Source organism: Mauremys mutica, chromosome 1, assembly GCF_020497125.1.
Source record: "Mauremys mutica isolate MM-2020 ecotype Southern chromosome 1, ASM2049712v1, whole genome shotgun sequence".
NCBI lineage: Eukaryota > Metazoa > Chordata > Testudines > Geoemydidae > Mauremys > Mauremys mutica.
In genome coordinates this window covers 868,629-886,327 of record NC_059072.1, presented here as the reverse complement: position 1 = coordinate 886,327, position 17,699 = coordinate 868,629, and the positions used below count along the sequence as shown (strand labels likewise).

The window sequence follows — 17,699 nt, the reverse complement described above, 5'->3', positions numbered from 1 at the left end:
TCAGTACCAGACAAATTAGTTAAAACTATAGTAAGGAACAGAATTATCAGACACACAGATGAACATGATTTGTTGGACAAGAGTCAACACAGCTTTTGTAAAGGGAAATCATGCCTCACCAATCTATTAGATTTCTCTGAGGGTAGCAACAAGCATTTGGACAAGGGTGATCCAGTTAATATAGTGTACCCTAACTCACTAACTAACGCTACTTAACACCAACTTACTGACTAACTACTGTAAACAAACTATGTACTGGACAGACAGACATAGAGGTCAAAGGCTTTCCAAAAGTCCAAGTAACCTATCAATAAGCAGCAGGTTTAAAACTTACAAAAGGAAGAACTTCTTCACACAACGCACTGTCAAGCGGTGGAACTCGTTGTCAGGGAATGTTGTAAAGCCCAAAAGTATAACTGGGTTCAAAAATGAACTAGATAAGTTCATGGAGGACAGATACATAAATGGGTATTAGCCAATATGGTCCGTGATTCAACCCCATGCTCTGGGTGTCCCTAAACCTCCAACTGCCAGAAGCTGGGACTTTATGATGGGGTGGGTCCCTTGAAATTGCCCTGTTCTGTTCATTCCCTCTGAAGCACCTGGCCACTGTCGGAGACAGGATACTGAACTAGATGGACCATCAGTGTGGCCCAGTATGGCTGTTCTTATGTCCTTAATTACAGTCTTAGTCATTTCCCCTGGTGCCCAGGTGATGCTCATGTGTTTGTTGTTCCCAGGATCCTCACCACACCTTTACAAGAGAAATTCCAGCCAATGAAGAGTTGGTGTCAGACCTGAGGATCACCCCCCGAAAGACCAATGTGTGACTAGGAAATAATAGTAGAGAATGTGTGTTACATTGTTCCCATGTATTCAGTTCAATAAAACTATCTGAAACAGCATCTAGAAGCTTTCCCATGTGACCCTAGCAGTGTCTGTCTGCCTGGAAATTGCCCAACTTCACCTGGGTCTCCACTGTTCCGTCAGCAAGATGGCAGAGTTCCCATTAAACAGGACCGAACCCAGGCATGGTGGAGGGGGTGAAGGCTGGTGCTGGGTTCTACAGGACAATGGAACTGTACCTACATCTAGGCAGGAGTGAGTAAGTACTGCCAGGAAGTCATTTTGGCTCTAGTGGATGTTCGATTGTTTGCAATATGCCATCTCAATGTCTTTGTCCTCAAAATACGCTCCATTGTCATAGCAACAACAAAGTCAACAATGGCATCTGATGTACTAAGGGGTTCCTGAGGCACGGAAATAGATTGGGGTGGGGGCGGGAGGAGAGAAAAGGAAACCAGCCCCTGCTGTATTAACTCTGGGCACATGCCCCTTTGGAATCCAGGACAGCTCCTGTTCTCCGAGGTGCTTGGTTAGGAAGATGCAGAGCCTCAGAGACCAGGTTACTGCACTGTATCTTCACACTCCACTGGTCAGCCTGTTCCCACTCAGACAATGTCACTGCTCCCTCACAACCATGGAGAGACAAAGCAGGGTCCCCAGTTAGCTCCAGGAGCTGGGACTTCCCAGGAACACCAACACGTATGGTGGCTGTGCTGCTTGTCAGGTCAGCTACACCCAGCACCACCTGTCACAGCACACCCCGCTGAAGGAGATGGGCCTAGTCCAATATCAGCTTTGCTGAGGCTGAGATCCCACCAGCCCATGCATACAAACCCTGCAGCCCCTTCCAGTTCTCTCACAACTCCAGCACAGGAGCTCGCAAACTCAGCAAGGAACTACAGCGGGCTGCCGGGTGAGCACCAAGAGACCTATCTCCCTCATCCCCACGCTCTCTCTTACCTGGCCTTGCCTCGGCTGCTTCTCCTGAGTGTGTGCATGTCGGCCTCCTTCTCTTCCTGCACGCGCTGCAGAGATGGGGAGCGGCTGTGAGTGCTCCGGGAGCTGCCCGTGCTCGCCAGGCTACTGTCCCCCACCCCTGCCCCAACAGCAGCTTCCTGCATCTGTGCCAGCAGCTGTGGGGGCAGGCTGCGGAGCGAGGGCACTGGTGAGTAGGACGGGTGGCTCTCGGCTTTCAAATTGTTGTCGCTGGCAGAACGCTGCAGCATGCGGGGGGAGGAGAGGCCGCCTGCGCCAGTGATCCGTCTCCTCTTTGTGTAGCTGGGAGTTTCTCTAAAAGGCACTGCAAGAAACCAAGCAAAGAGAGTCCCATCAGTTACTAACCGCGCAAGAAGCTAAACGCAGCTTTGCAGTGCTCAACGTCCCTGAAAACATTCATTTCTACCAATAATGATGTTGATTGCCCTGAGAAAGTGCGTGGTCTGGTTTATTTCCAGTGCTGGCCTCTTCCTCCTAGGGTTACCAGGTGCTGAGAGCCAGTGCTGAGAAGCAGCATAGTGAGTTCCTGGAGACACAGGTCACCCATCATGCCATGTTTCTGTTAACTAGGGTTCGGGATAATGGAACGAAGATGAGTCTCACCCAGTCCTGTCTGGCTAGAAAGATGCTGAAGGTGCAGGGCCTGCTGCAACCCCCCAGGCTGGGAAGATGCGTGGAAGTCCTTTAGAGGGAACATAGGAATTGCCAAACTGGGTCAGACTCATGGTTCATCCATCGAGTCCAAAATCCTGGCTCTGACACCACTCCAGGCATCCCCCTATTAGCCTTTCACCGGGAGGAAAACTGACCATTCATGGAGAGGTGTGTAGAGTGGACTCTCCCTCCAACTCCTCCACAACTCTCGCCACACCGACTCAAGTGCCCTGTCATGACCCCAGGCTCCCTGTGCCCCAGGCTCGGGGCAGCTGCTGCCACCCCCAAGGTTTGCACTTGGAAACTGCACCTCCTCTCATCCCTCACTTTGCTCCCTCATTCCAAGGTCCTGTTCTCAGGTGTGGAGAGCTCACTAATAAAAACAATGGGTGCTCTTCGCAGGCCACTGCACAAACACCCCAGGAAACTCCAGACTTGACGAACGCACCCATGAATGAGCTAATTTAGAGTCCCTCCCGCCAGGTCCGAAACAGCCCTCCTCCAGCTGGCAAGCCTTAGCACTCCTACCAAACGGCTATCGCCCGACTGCTAGAATCCCGCTAACATCCCATGGCAGTTCCCAGAAACGCAAAGGGCCTTGGGAGTCCTCAATGGTTGGATTGCTGCCTCAGGTCCAAAGCACAGGTCTGACGTCCCAACAACTCCCTACATAACACACCATTAACTGAGCACGTCACCCAACAGTCTCCTCAGCCCGAGTCCACCACTCCCGCCCCTGTCCCCACTCCCGCACCACTCCACTGCCCGAACCCTCCAGCATCCCCACCTCCTCCTGTGCGCCTTTGCATGGAGTGTGAATGGAAACCATGACACTCGGGAAGCTACTGAAAGAGCCACCTTCTACCTCAATGAAGAAAACATTATGGATACTGTAGGGACTGGAGAGATGGACATGGAGGTAGCAGAAGCATCAGAGGCCTTGTCTACACTAGGGGCTTGTCTACATAGGTGGTTTAATATGCAGCTTTTTACTTAGTCCAGTTTGAAACTGCTTGTTTACATGCAACGCAATCCATCACAGCGCACTGACTCTGCATTCATCACAAGCTCTGGAGTTCTCTTTCAAACTGCAAAGCGAGTTAGTCTGGGCTATTATTCATGTGCATGAACCAGTGCTGCAAACTCCTTTGACAGTCTTCCAACAGCTGACCCCCTCTGCTTTGTGGGTGGCTGTTTCTGATCTGTTTCCCTGTGGGCCCTCTGCTCTCAAGTCAAGCTGATCGGATGTCCCGTCACCCCATTTATAAGCTGGGGCACTGCCAGATTTTGTCCATTCACTACTGGATTCCAGTTTATCACAATAGCTTCAGAAATATTCTAGCAGCCCTACAAAATGCCTGGAGCTGCTGCGTGGAGCTGCGCTGAGACCCCAGATCTCATTGCGATCTGGGGAGAAGCATTGGTGCAGGAAGAGCTTGTGGCCAGGCACTGGAAGATATTTTTGTGGACATAGCTAGGCCATGCCCAGGATGCAGGACAGTGCTATATAAGGAGAAGACAGCTCAGGAGCACCTACATTAAAAAGAGGAACGACAAGAATGAGGGATGATGAGGGGACATGTAACCTGTCCATTATTTGAGGCGCTGGACAAGATTTTGCAAACTCCATGACCATTGAACCCCGGCAGCTTGTGGCGCCTGCTGGCCACCTTCCCCCAAGGATGGTCAGCAAGAGACCTGGGGGGATGAGCATGAGGAGGCCAGTGAAAGGATCTCCACATAAAGCCAGGATCCCTTCGGGACTTGGGCTCTTAGAATCATAGAAAATTAGGGTCGGAAGAGACCTTAGGAGACCTCCTTGATGCAGGAGACGTGGAAGGCAAGCCTGATTCCCTCCCTGAAGCAACCAACCCCAATTCCCAGACCAGGGCTGAGGCAGCTGATCCTGTGAAGAGAACCTCAGCATATAAGTTTTCCTGTTACTTTGTTACTAATTTACTATTTAAATTTTAATTTATTATTAGTAAGCTACACTGCTGTGCTATCTTCTTTCTGGGTGACCTCGGCCGCAATCACTGTAGACGGAAGCGAGCTAGAAGCTTTTCCATGCAAGATCCCTGCCCCCTCCCTCCCTCAGCCCATGCTGTCCATTCAGCCCCTGCACAATCACCTTTCCAAAACAGTGACTGCCCCATTGAGCAAAAATACAGAGTGGAAAGGCACTGAGTACTGACCGTGTCCAGGCCCATGCTGTGGAGGGCACATAATCATATACCTATTTCCTCTTCCCTTCCCTCAGCTGTCCTGCCCAGCAAAAAAAATGATTACCTACCTTTCGTAACTGTTCTTCGAGATGTGTTGCTCACATCAATTCCATTCTAGGTGTGCACACGCCCACATGTGAGATTTTTGCCTTAGCAGTATCCGTAGGGTCGGCAGTGGCGCCCTCTGGAGTGCCACGCCCATGAGTCAGTATATTAGCACCGCTGGCCCTACTCCCTCCCAATTCCTTCTTGCCAGCAACTCCAACAGAGGGGCAGGAGGGCGGGTAATGGAATGAACGTGAGCAACACATCTTGAAAGAACAACAGTTACATCATGGTGGTGGACAGAATGAAAGGTCTTCCACTGTCCGCCCAGAGAATTTCATCATGGATCATTGCCTGCATCCATTTCTGCTATGATCTGGTGAAAGTGCTTCCACCAGCAATTGTAAGTGCCCACTCAACCAGGGTGCAAACCTCGGCGGCAGCCTTTCTGGGCCAAGTCGATTCCATGTTAGTTGACTCACAAGCAGTATACCTGGAGGTGAGCTCAGAGTTCACTGTCATGCAGCTTCCAATACTGCTCTACCAAAGCCAGCATCATCTTGGGCCTGCTGGGTCAGTGTGTAATGAGACGTAAATGTCTGGATGGACCACCCTGCAGATGACTTGAATGTTGCCCTCTGCTGACTCTCTCCAATTTGTCCACATCCCTTCTGTAGTGGGGTGCCCAAAACTGGACACAATACTCCAGGTGTGATCTCACCAGTGCCAAATAGAGGGGAATGATCACGTCCCTCAATCTGCTGGCAATGCCCCTACTTATACAGCCCAAAATGCCATTAGCCTTCTTGGCAACAAGGACACACTGTTGACTCATATCCAGCTTCTCGTCCACTGTAACCCCTAGGTCCTTTTCTGCAGAACTGCTGCCTAGCCATTCGGTACCTAGTCTGTAGCGGTGCATGGGATTCTTCCTTCCTAAGTGCAGGATTCTGCACTTGTCCTTGTTGAACCTCATCAGATTTCTTTTGGTCCAGTCCTCTAATTTGTCTAGGTCCCTCTGTATGCTATCCCTACCCTCCAGCGTATCTACCACTCCTCCCAGTTTACTGTCATCTGGAAACCTGCTGAGGGTGAAGTCCACACCATCCTCCAGATCATTAATTAAGATATTGAACAAAACCGGCCCCAGGACCAACCCTTGGGGCACTCCGCTTGAAACCGGCTGCCAACTAGACATGGAGCCGTTGATCACTACCGGTTGAGCCCGCCAATCTAGCCAGCTTTCTATCCACCTTATAGTCCATTCATCCAGCCCATACTTCTTTAACTTGCCGGCAAGAATACTGTGGGAGACCATATCAAAAGCTTTGCTAAAATCAGGGAATAACATGTCCACTGCTTTCCCCATATCCACAGAGCCAGTTATCTCCTCATAGAAGGCAATTAGGTTAGTCAGGCATGACTTGCCCTTGGTGAATCCATGCTGACTGTTCCTGATCACTTTCCTCTCCTCTAAGTGCTTCAGAATTGATTCCTTGAGGATCTGCTCCATGATTTTTCCAGGGACTGAGGTGAGGTTAACTGGTCTGTAGTTCTCCGGATCTTCCTTCTTCCCTTTTTTAAAGATAGGCACTACATTGGCCTTTTTGCAGTCATCTGGGACCTCCCCCAATTGCCATGAGTTTTCAAAGATAATGGCCAATGGCTCTGCAATCACATCCGCCAACTTCATTAGCACCCTCGGATGCAGTGAATCCAGCCCCATGGACTTGTGCTTGTCCAGATTTTCTAAATAATCCTGAACCACTTCTTTTTCCACAGAGGGCTGGTCACCTCCTCCCCATGCTGGGGAGTCCTAGGCCAAGTCCTGGGGCAGAGAGTCTTTGAATTTCTGGAGGGAGTCCAACAGATAAAAGTTATACCTCCCCAATAAAGCCTGGTGGTTCGCCACCCTAAACTAAAAGATGGCCATTGAATAGACTTTCCTCCCAAAAAGGTCCAGCCTCTTGGCATCTTTATTTGTGGGGGTAGAACTTGCTTGCCCTTGTCTGTCTCTCTCATTGGCCGCAGATACAACCAGTGACCCTGGGGATGGATGGGCATAAAGTTATTCAAACCCCTTATCAGCATGGGCGGCAGGCTTGTATAATTTTTGGTGGTGCCCAAGTGGATCCGTCCCATCCATAGGATGCCTACCCCTACCTTATGCTTCAGGGGGACGTGGGGTCCAGGGTGGCCTGGGGGGTTAGCGGGGTGCCTGGCGCCGACAGCAGCGAGCAACCCTGCTCCGCCCAGCCTCTTCCCACACCGCCCCGACTCCACCTCTTCCCTGAAGCCCCTGCCCCTGAGCAATGCCGGGAGCTGGCGAGGTTAAGCAGAGTGGGCTGGGGCCAGGTCACTCACTGCTGCCAGTGCCAGGCCCCCCGCTAACGCCCCAGGCTGCCCTGGACCCCATCACCCCCTGAAGCACAAGGTAGGGGTAGGCACCACCATGTTGTGCGACAAACACTTGACAAAATTACTGGACTTAGTGACGGACAATGCGGGCAGGTGGGTATTATGTCATTCAAACATTCAACCCATAAAATTGCACACATTTTGCCACACTGAAAAAAACCAACAAAACAGTTACCTAGCTAATAAATAATAATAATAATAATTCAACTCATATAATTAATGAAAAATGTGTGTATACTGTATATGAGATTATATGAGAAATGAAAATGAGCTTGCTTTGGGATTTTACAAGGCACTTATATCATTTAAACACATTTGGTACCTTGAACAATGATAACACTTCTTGCAAATCACATAACTAGGGAACCCATGGTCCCCTTCCCTCAACCCATTGCAAAAGCACAGGGGTTACTGCTGGCTGCCCTAGGGCTGCAGAAAACCATATGGGCAAAACATATGGAAAGAAGAGGATCAATTTATACAGAGGGCTGAAGGGGGCTCCCATAATGCATTAATTAACACTTAATAAATACATCAAAATTAAATACATGACAGAGATAAGAACCTGTCATGACAGACTTTACTTCATGAGAAGCTCCAGAGAAAGAAGTCCCAGAGGGAGTAATGGGAGGGGCAATCCTAGGGAGACCAAAGGGGCTGGTAGAGGGAGCAGACAGAGAACAAGGGTAGAGGCAGAGTCACTGCAGGGTTGATCCAGTCTTCTGCCTCTCCCCAGTGGGTGGAAACACCGATCACTATAAGAGGAAACAATAGAGTGGAATGCCCAGAAGAATGAATGACTTGAGGACAATTTCCTGAAGGGACCCTTACCCTTGCAGAGCTTTTCTGGCTCCAACACTTACATTTCTATACAAGGCGGTTTGGCCCACAGAAATAAAAATCTGCACATCTTCCATGTGTTTTTGGACCAATGGAAAAAAACAGGTACAATTCATGTGACTTTTAAAATTGCCTATGAAACTGAGTTAACAAAATAAATGAGCTTATGAACAACCAGAAATATACTGTACTTCTCAAGTGAAAAAAATATAAATGGACTTCTTGGCAAAGAAATTGTAAGTTTTTTCTTACTGGAAAAGTCACAAACTGTCTGGAAAGGAAGAGTAGACTGAATTACTCACCTCAGTGAAATTAAATATCCAGAGAATTACTGGGCCTGTGATGATGATTACCAGGGCTTGCTCATCTGTGGCTCCCTCTCCCTGTGCTGTGGAGGCACAGCCAGGCAGGTCTGCATCTGCAAGCAGGCACCCTGCCTCAGGTGCAGCTCCCATGGGCCCTGCTAGCCAATAGACTGGGAGCCTCCCGGCCAATGGAATGGGCTGGGCTGGGGGGCGGAAGGCAAAGGGGGAGATTGTAGGGAGCGTTGGAGGAGGGGAGGCAGTGGGGGAGGGGAGTGGTCTGGCACAAAGGGGAGGGCTCTCTGGAGAGGAGTGACAGGGGCACAGGGGTCATTGGGAGTCTCTCGAGGGGGCAGAGGGTTGTGTGGGTCTCTGTGGGGCAGGGGGCTGTGATGGATGGAGCCAACCGCAGCCTGGGTCTGTTCTGCGGGGGGTGTTGCTATAGTCCCCTCAGGAAGCTCCCCTGTCCTGTGTATTTTATGCCAGCCGCAGGGTGCCCATCACTGCTCCTTTCCCCCGCCCACGGCTGCGTCTGTCTGCCCCCACAGCCCCCGGCTGTGTCCGTCTGTCTGTCTGTCCCCACAATCCCCCGGCTGTGTCCTTGTGTCTGTCTGTCCCCACCACCCCCGGCTGTGTCTGTCTGTCCCACAACTCCCTGGCTGTGTCTCTGTGTCTGTTTGTCCCCACAACCCCCCGGCTGTGTCCGTGTGTCTGTCTGCCCCCACAGCCCGCCGGCTGTGCCCGTGTGTCTGTCTGTCCCACAACCCCCCGGCTGTGCCCGTGTGTCTGGCTGCCCCCACAGCCCGCCGGCTGTGTCCGTGTGTCTGTCTGCCCCCACAACCCCCTGGCTGTGTCTCTGTGTCTGTTTGTCCCCACAACCCCCCGGCTGTGCCCGTGTGTCTGTCTGTCCCACAACCCCCCGGCTGTGTCAGTCTGACAGGAACAGACCCTGCTGCTCGCTCTGCCCAGGGCTGAGAGCCGCTGCCTGTGGCTCCCTCCCGCTCCCTGCTGTGGAGGCGTGGCCAGGCAGCTCTGGCACCGCCCCCTGCAGCTCCCATTGGCTGGGGTTCCCGGCCAATGGGCTGTGAGCCGAGTCAGGGCTGGGGGGAGCTGCTTGTGGGGAGCGGGAGAGCTGCCCCTGAGATGAGAGCGCCCCACATGGCCGACCCCTGGCGCGGGGACCCCCAAAGCACAGGGCCTGGTGGAGCTGGGCCCACCTTCGGGAATATTGCTGGAGCCTGGGCCCCACGGGCCCATAGAACTCGCCGCCTATGCTTATCAGGGATTAAATAATTCTTTCTGGCCCGCTTGGAGGTGGGTGGGATAGAGGAGGGGGTTTGGTGGAGGACTTTAGCTATTTTTAGAACCCTGTCGTGCACAGGCAGTGCAACTCGTGACGGGGCTGCCGCCGAGAGCACGTTGAATAAAGTGTCAGACTGCTCTGCCATTTCCTCCACCTCCAGGCCCAAATTCTGAGCCACCTTTCTGAGTAAGACTTGGTGCTCCTTAAAGTCATCAGGTGGGTTGGTGTGAGAGGCCCTGCCACTGCCTTGTCCAGCGATGAGGATGAGGATTGAACCATCAGGGGAAGATTTGGGACATTGTCGCCCGTGGAGGAAGGTTCTTTTGGAGTGGGCATCCGCTCCTCCACTTGTGTTGGATTCAGCTCCGCACACCAAGCACAGTGCCGTCAGTCTAGGGGTTGCTTCTCTGTGGCAGCAAGGGAGGAGTGGTACAAGAAGGGCATCGGCATAGGCATGCCCTGCACAGTCCAATATGGCCACTGTACAGGCCACTGGCTCTGCTGCCAGGTCGTCACCGTGGGAGCCGAGGAGTCCTCAGGTGCCCACGAGGGCCACTGCTCTTGTGGTGAGAGGCTGAAGTTCCGACCCAGCTGAATCCCCTCTGGTGACCAGGGTGGGGCCATCCGAGCTTGTGTCTGACAGCTGACCGTAACCGTGGGGGAGTGATGTCTCAGATAGGAAGACCGTCTTTTCAGGGATCGGTGCCAGGAGCAGGGAGACCGGTGCTGCACCGGTGACTGGTCCCGTAGTCAAGGGGAACAATGTACTGATGAGGCGTGGGCTGGCAGGAGGATGATCAGTGCCAGATGTACGGTGACCAACATCTCCCCATAGGCAATCCACGCCGACCGCGAGCACAGTACTAGCATCCTAGGTCATCTAATGGGACACCTAGGCTGCAGAGTCGGGGATCTCGGCCATGGAGACAGGTAACGCTGTCTCTGCTCCAGGGATCAATGGCATTTGACTGCCCGCTGGGGAGGTCTCATGGCTGGCTTACCCCCATGGGGAGCCTTAGCTGGGTCCAATGCCATGTGTGGTACTGGCGGCACCTGGAGAGCTCTCTGATCCCTCACCACAGGAAAGGAGGGCCTCAGATGTCGACGGCCCCACCAGGTGTCTGGGTCCCCTTCCACTCCCGGGAGTGGAACCCCTCAGGGGCCTGGGGGATCCAACCGGAGAGGTACCCCTTTGTGGTTCCGGGGTGGGCGGTCACCCAGAACTGGGTCCTTTGCCCAACACCCCTTGACCTTTCTTGCTTGGTGCTGGGGAGTCTCGCTTCTTCAGTCGCATCTTGGGTACTGGTGAAGGGGAGCGGTGCTGGGCAGAGCCCGGTGCTGGGGTGCGCTGCGCACTGAAGACGAGGTGCTGGGCGTAGAGTCAGAGCGAGAAGGCTCCAACGCCAGGCAAAGCACAGCCTCCGTGAGGACGGCCCTTAGACGAATAGCACGCTCCTTTTGAGTTCTAGAACGAAAGTTCTTGCAAATTCGACCCTTGTCCTTCACATGCGACTCCCCCAAGCACTTTAGGCAGCTGCTATAGGGGTTGTTAATGGGCGTAGGCCTATTGCAGGCAGAAAAAGGCTTAAAACCTGAGGACCAGGCCATGACCCATCCCGGGGTTAAGTCCCCGCTGGAACTCTAACTTAATAACTAACTCTACTTAACACAACCGTACCGACTAACTACTGTAAACAAACTATGTGCAAAGCTAACAACTATGCGAGTTAGAGAGAAAACCGCTATCCACTTGGGAGGCCAAGGGAAAGTGCTCCGACCAAGCATCCCAGGTGGTACGAGGGAACTGAGAGAGCATAGGGCCAATGGCGCCTAATGTAACAGTGCAGGTGTGTGGCTCTCTAGAGGGCACCACAGCTGACCCTATGGATACCACTATGGCAAAAATCTCTGATGACTGTGCACGTGGGCACGCACACACCTAGAATGGAATCGACATGAGCAAGCACTCGAAGAACACCCCCCGCCCACCCAACCTGGTTCACCGGCTCAAAAGGGCAAGGGGCAGCCCACCCAGCTGCAGCCTGTACCACCACCACCCTATGGCAGATTTTAATAGCGAAAACGTGCTTTTGTGTGAAATGTAAATGCTTGGTGAGCCAGTGATTCCAGGAGAGAGAGTTTGGCTAGCAGTCTCACTTTACCCAAGGTAGAAATGGACACTGCCCCCGGTAAAAGTGCAATGAGTACAGCTCCCCGCCAAGAGATAAATGCCCTATGTGCGTTCTTACAGTAACAGAGCTTTGCTCTGGGGTTAGCAAAGCTCTTCCTGGCTTTTCACAGGCTTACCTAGAGAAACGCTTCAAGCAATCTGTGCTGAAACTAGCTATTCTGCTCTGCACTTTTACCATGTCTGCAGGTGTGATACAAACAAAATCTAAAACGGAAAAACTGTCCAATTTTTGTTCAGAGATTATGAGGGATTATTCCCCGGTATAGCCTGGGTGACGCCATTTTACTTCTGCAGCACTCCTGGGCAGGGGGGCGGCTTCCTGGTGCATAACTTCACAGCGTCTCTCTCGCTGGTCTGCCCTTCTGAGTAAGGCCACTGTCTTTCCTGTCACCTGCCTCAGAGTAACGTTGTTCAGGTCAGGTCAGCCTACAAGGGCTGTAAAGGGGATTACTATCCAGCTCACTCCCAGGTTCACCTGGCTAACACCCCAACACCATGAAAGCACCTCCCAGGCACACCACAACTGCAAAGCCAGATGGGGAACTCAATTCCCAACACCATCCACAGACTGAGGTTACAAATCCCAACCCATCCCTCCCCATCCCCTGGCCTCCACGGCACCACAGCCAAGCCAGACAGCATATATTGCACGGGTAAAAAACCCACACACTACTCACCATCTCAGAGGCTCACCCACGACTGAGAAAAATCTCAGGGAGGTAAAGCCAGAAATGCATGTAAAAAAATGCCATCACAGCCTCCCTAGAATATGAACAATACCTCCTTGCCATTTTTGTTAAATACCTCCACATTTATGGTGCCTGCACTGGCCAGACCCTCAAGCCCAGGGCCCTTATCAACGTGGGAATGGCAGGCAAATCTGAGGGGGAGAAAATGGAAAACTGGTGATGAAATTCTCACAGATATGATGATACAGTCCCAAAGAAAAACCAAAAACGTGGAGCGGTGGTGGCAGTATCTGAGGGCGGACTGGGGATCTGACAAGGTGCTTTCCAGGGAGATAATGGCAGTGGCAAAGGACTGCGTGGCAGTTGTCAAGGAAAGAATTACCATGCCCAGAAGAAAAGGAGATGCAGATCCTGGAGGCAATACAAAGCCAAGATGCCCTATTGTCGCACACGTCAGTGCTGTAAGCCAACGCCCAGCCATGTTATGCAGCCCCTGGACAGGATCCTGGGCACAAAGCTCCTCCTCTCTGCTGTACCCCTGCAGCACGGCTCCCACAGGCCATCCCCCCCCAGAGCCAGCTGAGAACAGTAGCACCTGGACTCTTTTGAGCCCTCCATTGCTCCTGGGACCTTTGAGCGTCGACACTCCACACCAGAAGCCCCACGAACCAAAACAAGCAGAGCCAAGACGTGTACCGCCTGAGACTTTAACCTGCCCCACCTCTTCGGTCGTTCCTTGCACTGCGCTCTTGTACTTTGCTGTTTTCTCACAAAACTAAGTGATTGGGCAACAAAATGGCAAATGAAATTTAATGTGGATAAATGTAAAGTAATGCACATTGGAAAAAATAACCCCAACTATACATACAACATGATGGGGGCTAATTTAGCTACAACGAGTCAGGAAAAAGATCTTGGCGTCATCATGGACAGTTCTCTGAAGATGTCCACGCAGTGTGCAGAGGCGGTCAAAAAAGCAAATAGGATGTTAGGAATCATTAAAAAGGGGATAGAGAATAAGACTGAGAATATATTATTGCCCTTATATAAATCCATGGTACGCCCACATCTCGAATACTGTGTACAGATGTGGTCTCCTCACCTCAATAAAGATATACTGGCACTAGAAAAGGTTCAGAAAAGGGCAACTAAAATGATTAGGGGTTTGGAGAGGGTCCCATATGAGGAAATATTAAAGAGGCTAGGACTCTTCAGCTTGGAAAAGAGGAGACTAAGGGGGGATATGATAGAGGTATATAAAATCATGAGTGGTGTGGAGAAAGTGAATAAGGAAAAGTTATTTACTTGTTCCCATAATACAAGAACTAGGGGTCACCAAATGAAATTAACAGGCAGCTGGTTTAAAACAAATAAAAGGAAGTTCTTCTTCACACAGCACACAGTCAACCTGTGGAACTCCTTGCCTGAGGAGGCTGTGAAGACTAGGACTATAACAGCATTTAAAAGAGAACTGGATAAATTCATGGTGGTTAAGTCCATAAATGGCTATTAGCCAGGATGGGTAAGGAATGGTGCCTCTAGCCTCTGTTTGTCAGAGGGTGGAGATGGATGGCAGGAGAGAGATCACTTGATCATTGCCTGTTAGGTTCACTCCCTCTGGGGCACCTGGCATTGGCCACTCTCGGTGGACAGGATACTGGGCTAGATGGACCTTTGGTCTGACCTGGTACGGCTGTTCTTATGTTCTTATGCTGTTTTGTTTCACTGCTGGTTTAATTAAAAGGGTTTTTTTTTTTGTAGCTAGATGATAGATTGTTTTTTAACACATTGTTTCATAATTAAAAGCAGTTGTTTCAGTTGCAGGTTCATTTATGTTTGTTAATTAATAGATTGTTTAATAATAAAAACCTTTACAATTGCATTCTTGAAGACATGGCCTGTTCATTTTACATCGAAAACCCTTGTTTGCACTAATTCATAAGGTTTTACAAACACATGTAGGCAAAGGCACAAGGTACAACAGGGAGTGCCACAACTTTTCAAATCAACTGCCCATACACAACACTGAACGCAGAAGAACTTCCAGCCCCCACACCTTCGTGGGATGTACAACTGCACAATTTCAGGCCTGAGACTAAACATAAGAGCAATAGGCATCCCTCACAACAATGCCCAGCCTGTCTGCATTTTGTATGGGACGCCAGCTGCAAGCGCTGAGCAAGTCTCTGAACCTCACCCTCCCCCAGAAAACCAGAGCAATGGTCACCTCATTAATGTCCATCACATTCCTGGGGATAGAGTCCTCTCTCCATTAATGTAAGAGCGCTGAAAGATCATAGCATGGCGGCGCCTTCCAGACCACCCACCCACCAACAAGCCCTTGTATCACCCTGAAGAAATACCCCTTTCTGTTTATGAGTTCTGAGCCCTGATGGTGGTGGTGGTGAACAAGGAGATGGGTTCCCATCCATCACTCCAATACATTTTGTGAAATCCAGGACAGCAAAGCCATCAATACCTCCTGACCACTACCGAGCCTTCTAACTCAGTTCAACAGTACCTTTTCCATGGCATCACACACCTGCATGACGGCCCCAACAGCCGATCTTCCCGTGCCGAATTGGTGCGCTATGGACTGGCAGTATTTGGGGCTGGCCAGCTTCCAGACAGCAATACTGACGTGCTTATCCATGGGTATGGGGCACTGTATGTTGGTACAACGCTGCTGCAGCTCCTGGGTTTGTTCAGCACATATCTGCAGGAAGGTTGCCTTCCTCAGGCTGAAATTCCCTCACCACACTTGTTTACCCCAGGTCTGCAGAACAATTCTTTCCCACCACTCCATGCTGGTTTCCTAAACCCAAACGTGGTGCCGCATGCTGTGAAGCTGCTGCAGGAATGGGTCCTTTACACCAGTTGCTCACTGTATTCCTGTTCTTCCTCTTCCACATCCTGGTTCCACTACTGCTGAAGACCCTCCTGCTGCTGCCGCCACATCATCTGCCTGGTAAAGCAGCAGGCAAAGACCCAAGCCAAATTCATTCAGTTTTCACTGCTGAAATACTGTCCAAGCAGCTTTGTGTATTTAAGGTTGCCAGCATAAAGGCATGGAGCATTGGTGGGTCCACGCTGGCCAAATGCAAGTTGGAAATGGCACTAGCCCACCCAGAAAGGAAGCTCAGGGCATAGATAGATGAATCAGGGGATTTTTAAAAAATGTGAATGCACCTGACTTCCGCCATGCCTCCCACAATGCACAGCGGGAAAAGGCCCAGCATGCACACTGCTTAGCATCGAAGCAAAGGAATATGTGCTACCCTTAGAGAACACTATGCCCTCAGTTCAGAATAAACTGTTCCGTGTGTACACAATGAGGCATACTGACAGAGGGCACACCGTCGGTGTGCATGCTATTACCGAGGCTTGCACCCTGCACTTACCCAACACGCAGCAAAAAGCTGTGGATTAAACCCCTGGGTAGACAAGCCCTAGGAGAAAAGGTGTGTTCTACACTGTGTCAGCTAACACATTTGTAAGTCAGTACAGACGTGGTTTATTTCCTTTAAAAACCTGTTAGCAGGTTGTGGACCATTCCAGTGGGCAGCCTAGGGCTGACCATGATCAGCTCACCTCTCACACATTTTTAAAGGTCAAGCTCTGTCTATACGAGGTAGCTAGTGTTTAAAACAGGGGTCTCAAACACACAGCCCGCGGGCCGCATTTTCTGCAGCCCGTGAGCTTCTCACGGCCCCCCTGCCCTCCCCCAGTGTTTACCTAGAGTGGCTCTGGCCCAGTGAGCACCGGGGGCAGGACAGGCTCCCTGCCTGCCTGCCCTGCCCCCACGCCGCTCCAGGAAGCAGACGGAACTTGGGGGAGAAGAGGAACAGGGGTCTGTGTTGATGTTGCTTCAGGCACCGCCCCCAGCAGCTCCCATTGGCCATGGTTCCCCGTTCCCAGCTAATGGGAGATACTGGGGGCGGTGCCTGAAGCAACAGCAACACACACCCCTGTGCCCCTGCTCCCCCACGTTCCAGCCACTTCCTGGAGTGGCGCGGGGGCAGGGCAGGCAGGCAGGGAGCCTGCACGGCCCCCGGTGTGCGCCAGGCCAGAGCCCGACCCCCAAACCCCTCCTGCAGTCGAACCCCCTGCCCTGAGCCCTCGCCACACCTCGACCCCCTGCTGTACCCTGCACCCTGACTCCCTGCCCTGAGCCCCCTGCTGCACCCCGCACCCTTCCTGCACCCCAACCCACTGCCCTGAGCCCCCTGCCGCACCCCTCCTGCACCCCAATCCCCTGCCCTGACCCCCTGCTGCACCTCTACTGCACCCCAACCCACTGCCCTGAGCCCCCTGCTGCACCCCTCCTGCACCCCAACCCATTGCCCTGAGCCCCCTGCCGCACCCCTCCTGCACCCCAATCCCCTGCACCCCAATCCCCTGCCCTGACCCCCTGCCGCACCTCTCCTGCACCCCAACCCACTGCCCTGAGCCCCCTGCCGCACCCCTCCTGCACCCCAATCCCCTGCCCTGACCCCCTGCCGCACCTCTACTGCACCCCAACCCACTGCCCTGAGCCCCCTGCCGCACCCCTCCTGCACCCCAATCCCCTGCCCTGAGCCCCCTGCCGCACCCCTCCTGCACCCCAATCCCCTGCCCTGAGCCCCTGTCGCACCCCTCCTGCACCCCAATCCCCTGCCCTGACCCCCTGCCGCACTCCTCATCCCTCCTGCACCCCCTGGAGGCAGGGAGGGGGCAGAGTTGGGGTGGGGATTTTGGGGAAGGGGTTGGAATGGGGGCAGGGAAGGGGTGAGAAGAGGCGGGGCAGGGGTGGGGCTTCATGGAAGGGGTGGAGTGGGGGCGGAGCCGAGGGCGGCCGGGGGGAGGTGTCAGTAATGCGGCCCTCAGGCCAATGTACTAGTCCTCATGTGGCCCTCGTGGTCATTTGAGTTTGAGACCCCTGGTTTAAAACATGTTAGTTAATACACGTGGAATCACCTTTTATCTTAGTCTAGAGCAGACCAGCGAAATGGTGTGAGCCTGCTCAGCAGGAATGCCTTTACTCTATTCTGCATTTACCCACATCCCTAGGTTCCATCCATCCTAATGTCACTATTTCCATAGCAACGAACACACGTTAAATGTAAAAAGGCAGAGTGTAAGCTCTGAAGGTGGCCTAATCATGCCGTCTGACAGGTTTCAGGGAAGGGGGCGGGCAGGGAGAGGTAGGGT

General features: G+C 52.3%; 1 protein-coding gene across 5 annotated transcripts in view; it reads right to left on the bottom strand.

The window, feature by feature from the left end:
* SHANK3 (SH3 and multiple ankyrin repeat domains 3) overlaps positions 1-17,699 on the bottom strand; it is a 748,791-nt gene that overhangs the window by 402,151 nt on the left and 328,941 nt on the right. For all 5 annotated transcript variants that reach the window (XM_045026870.1, XM_045026889.1, XM_045026909.1 and 2 more), the window contains exon 12: positions 1,807-2,146. In XM_045026870.1, the coding sequence (XP_044882805.1) occupies positions 1,807-2,146 (340 nt within the window). The remainder of the gene's footprint in view (positions 1-1,806; positions 2,147-17,699) is intronic.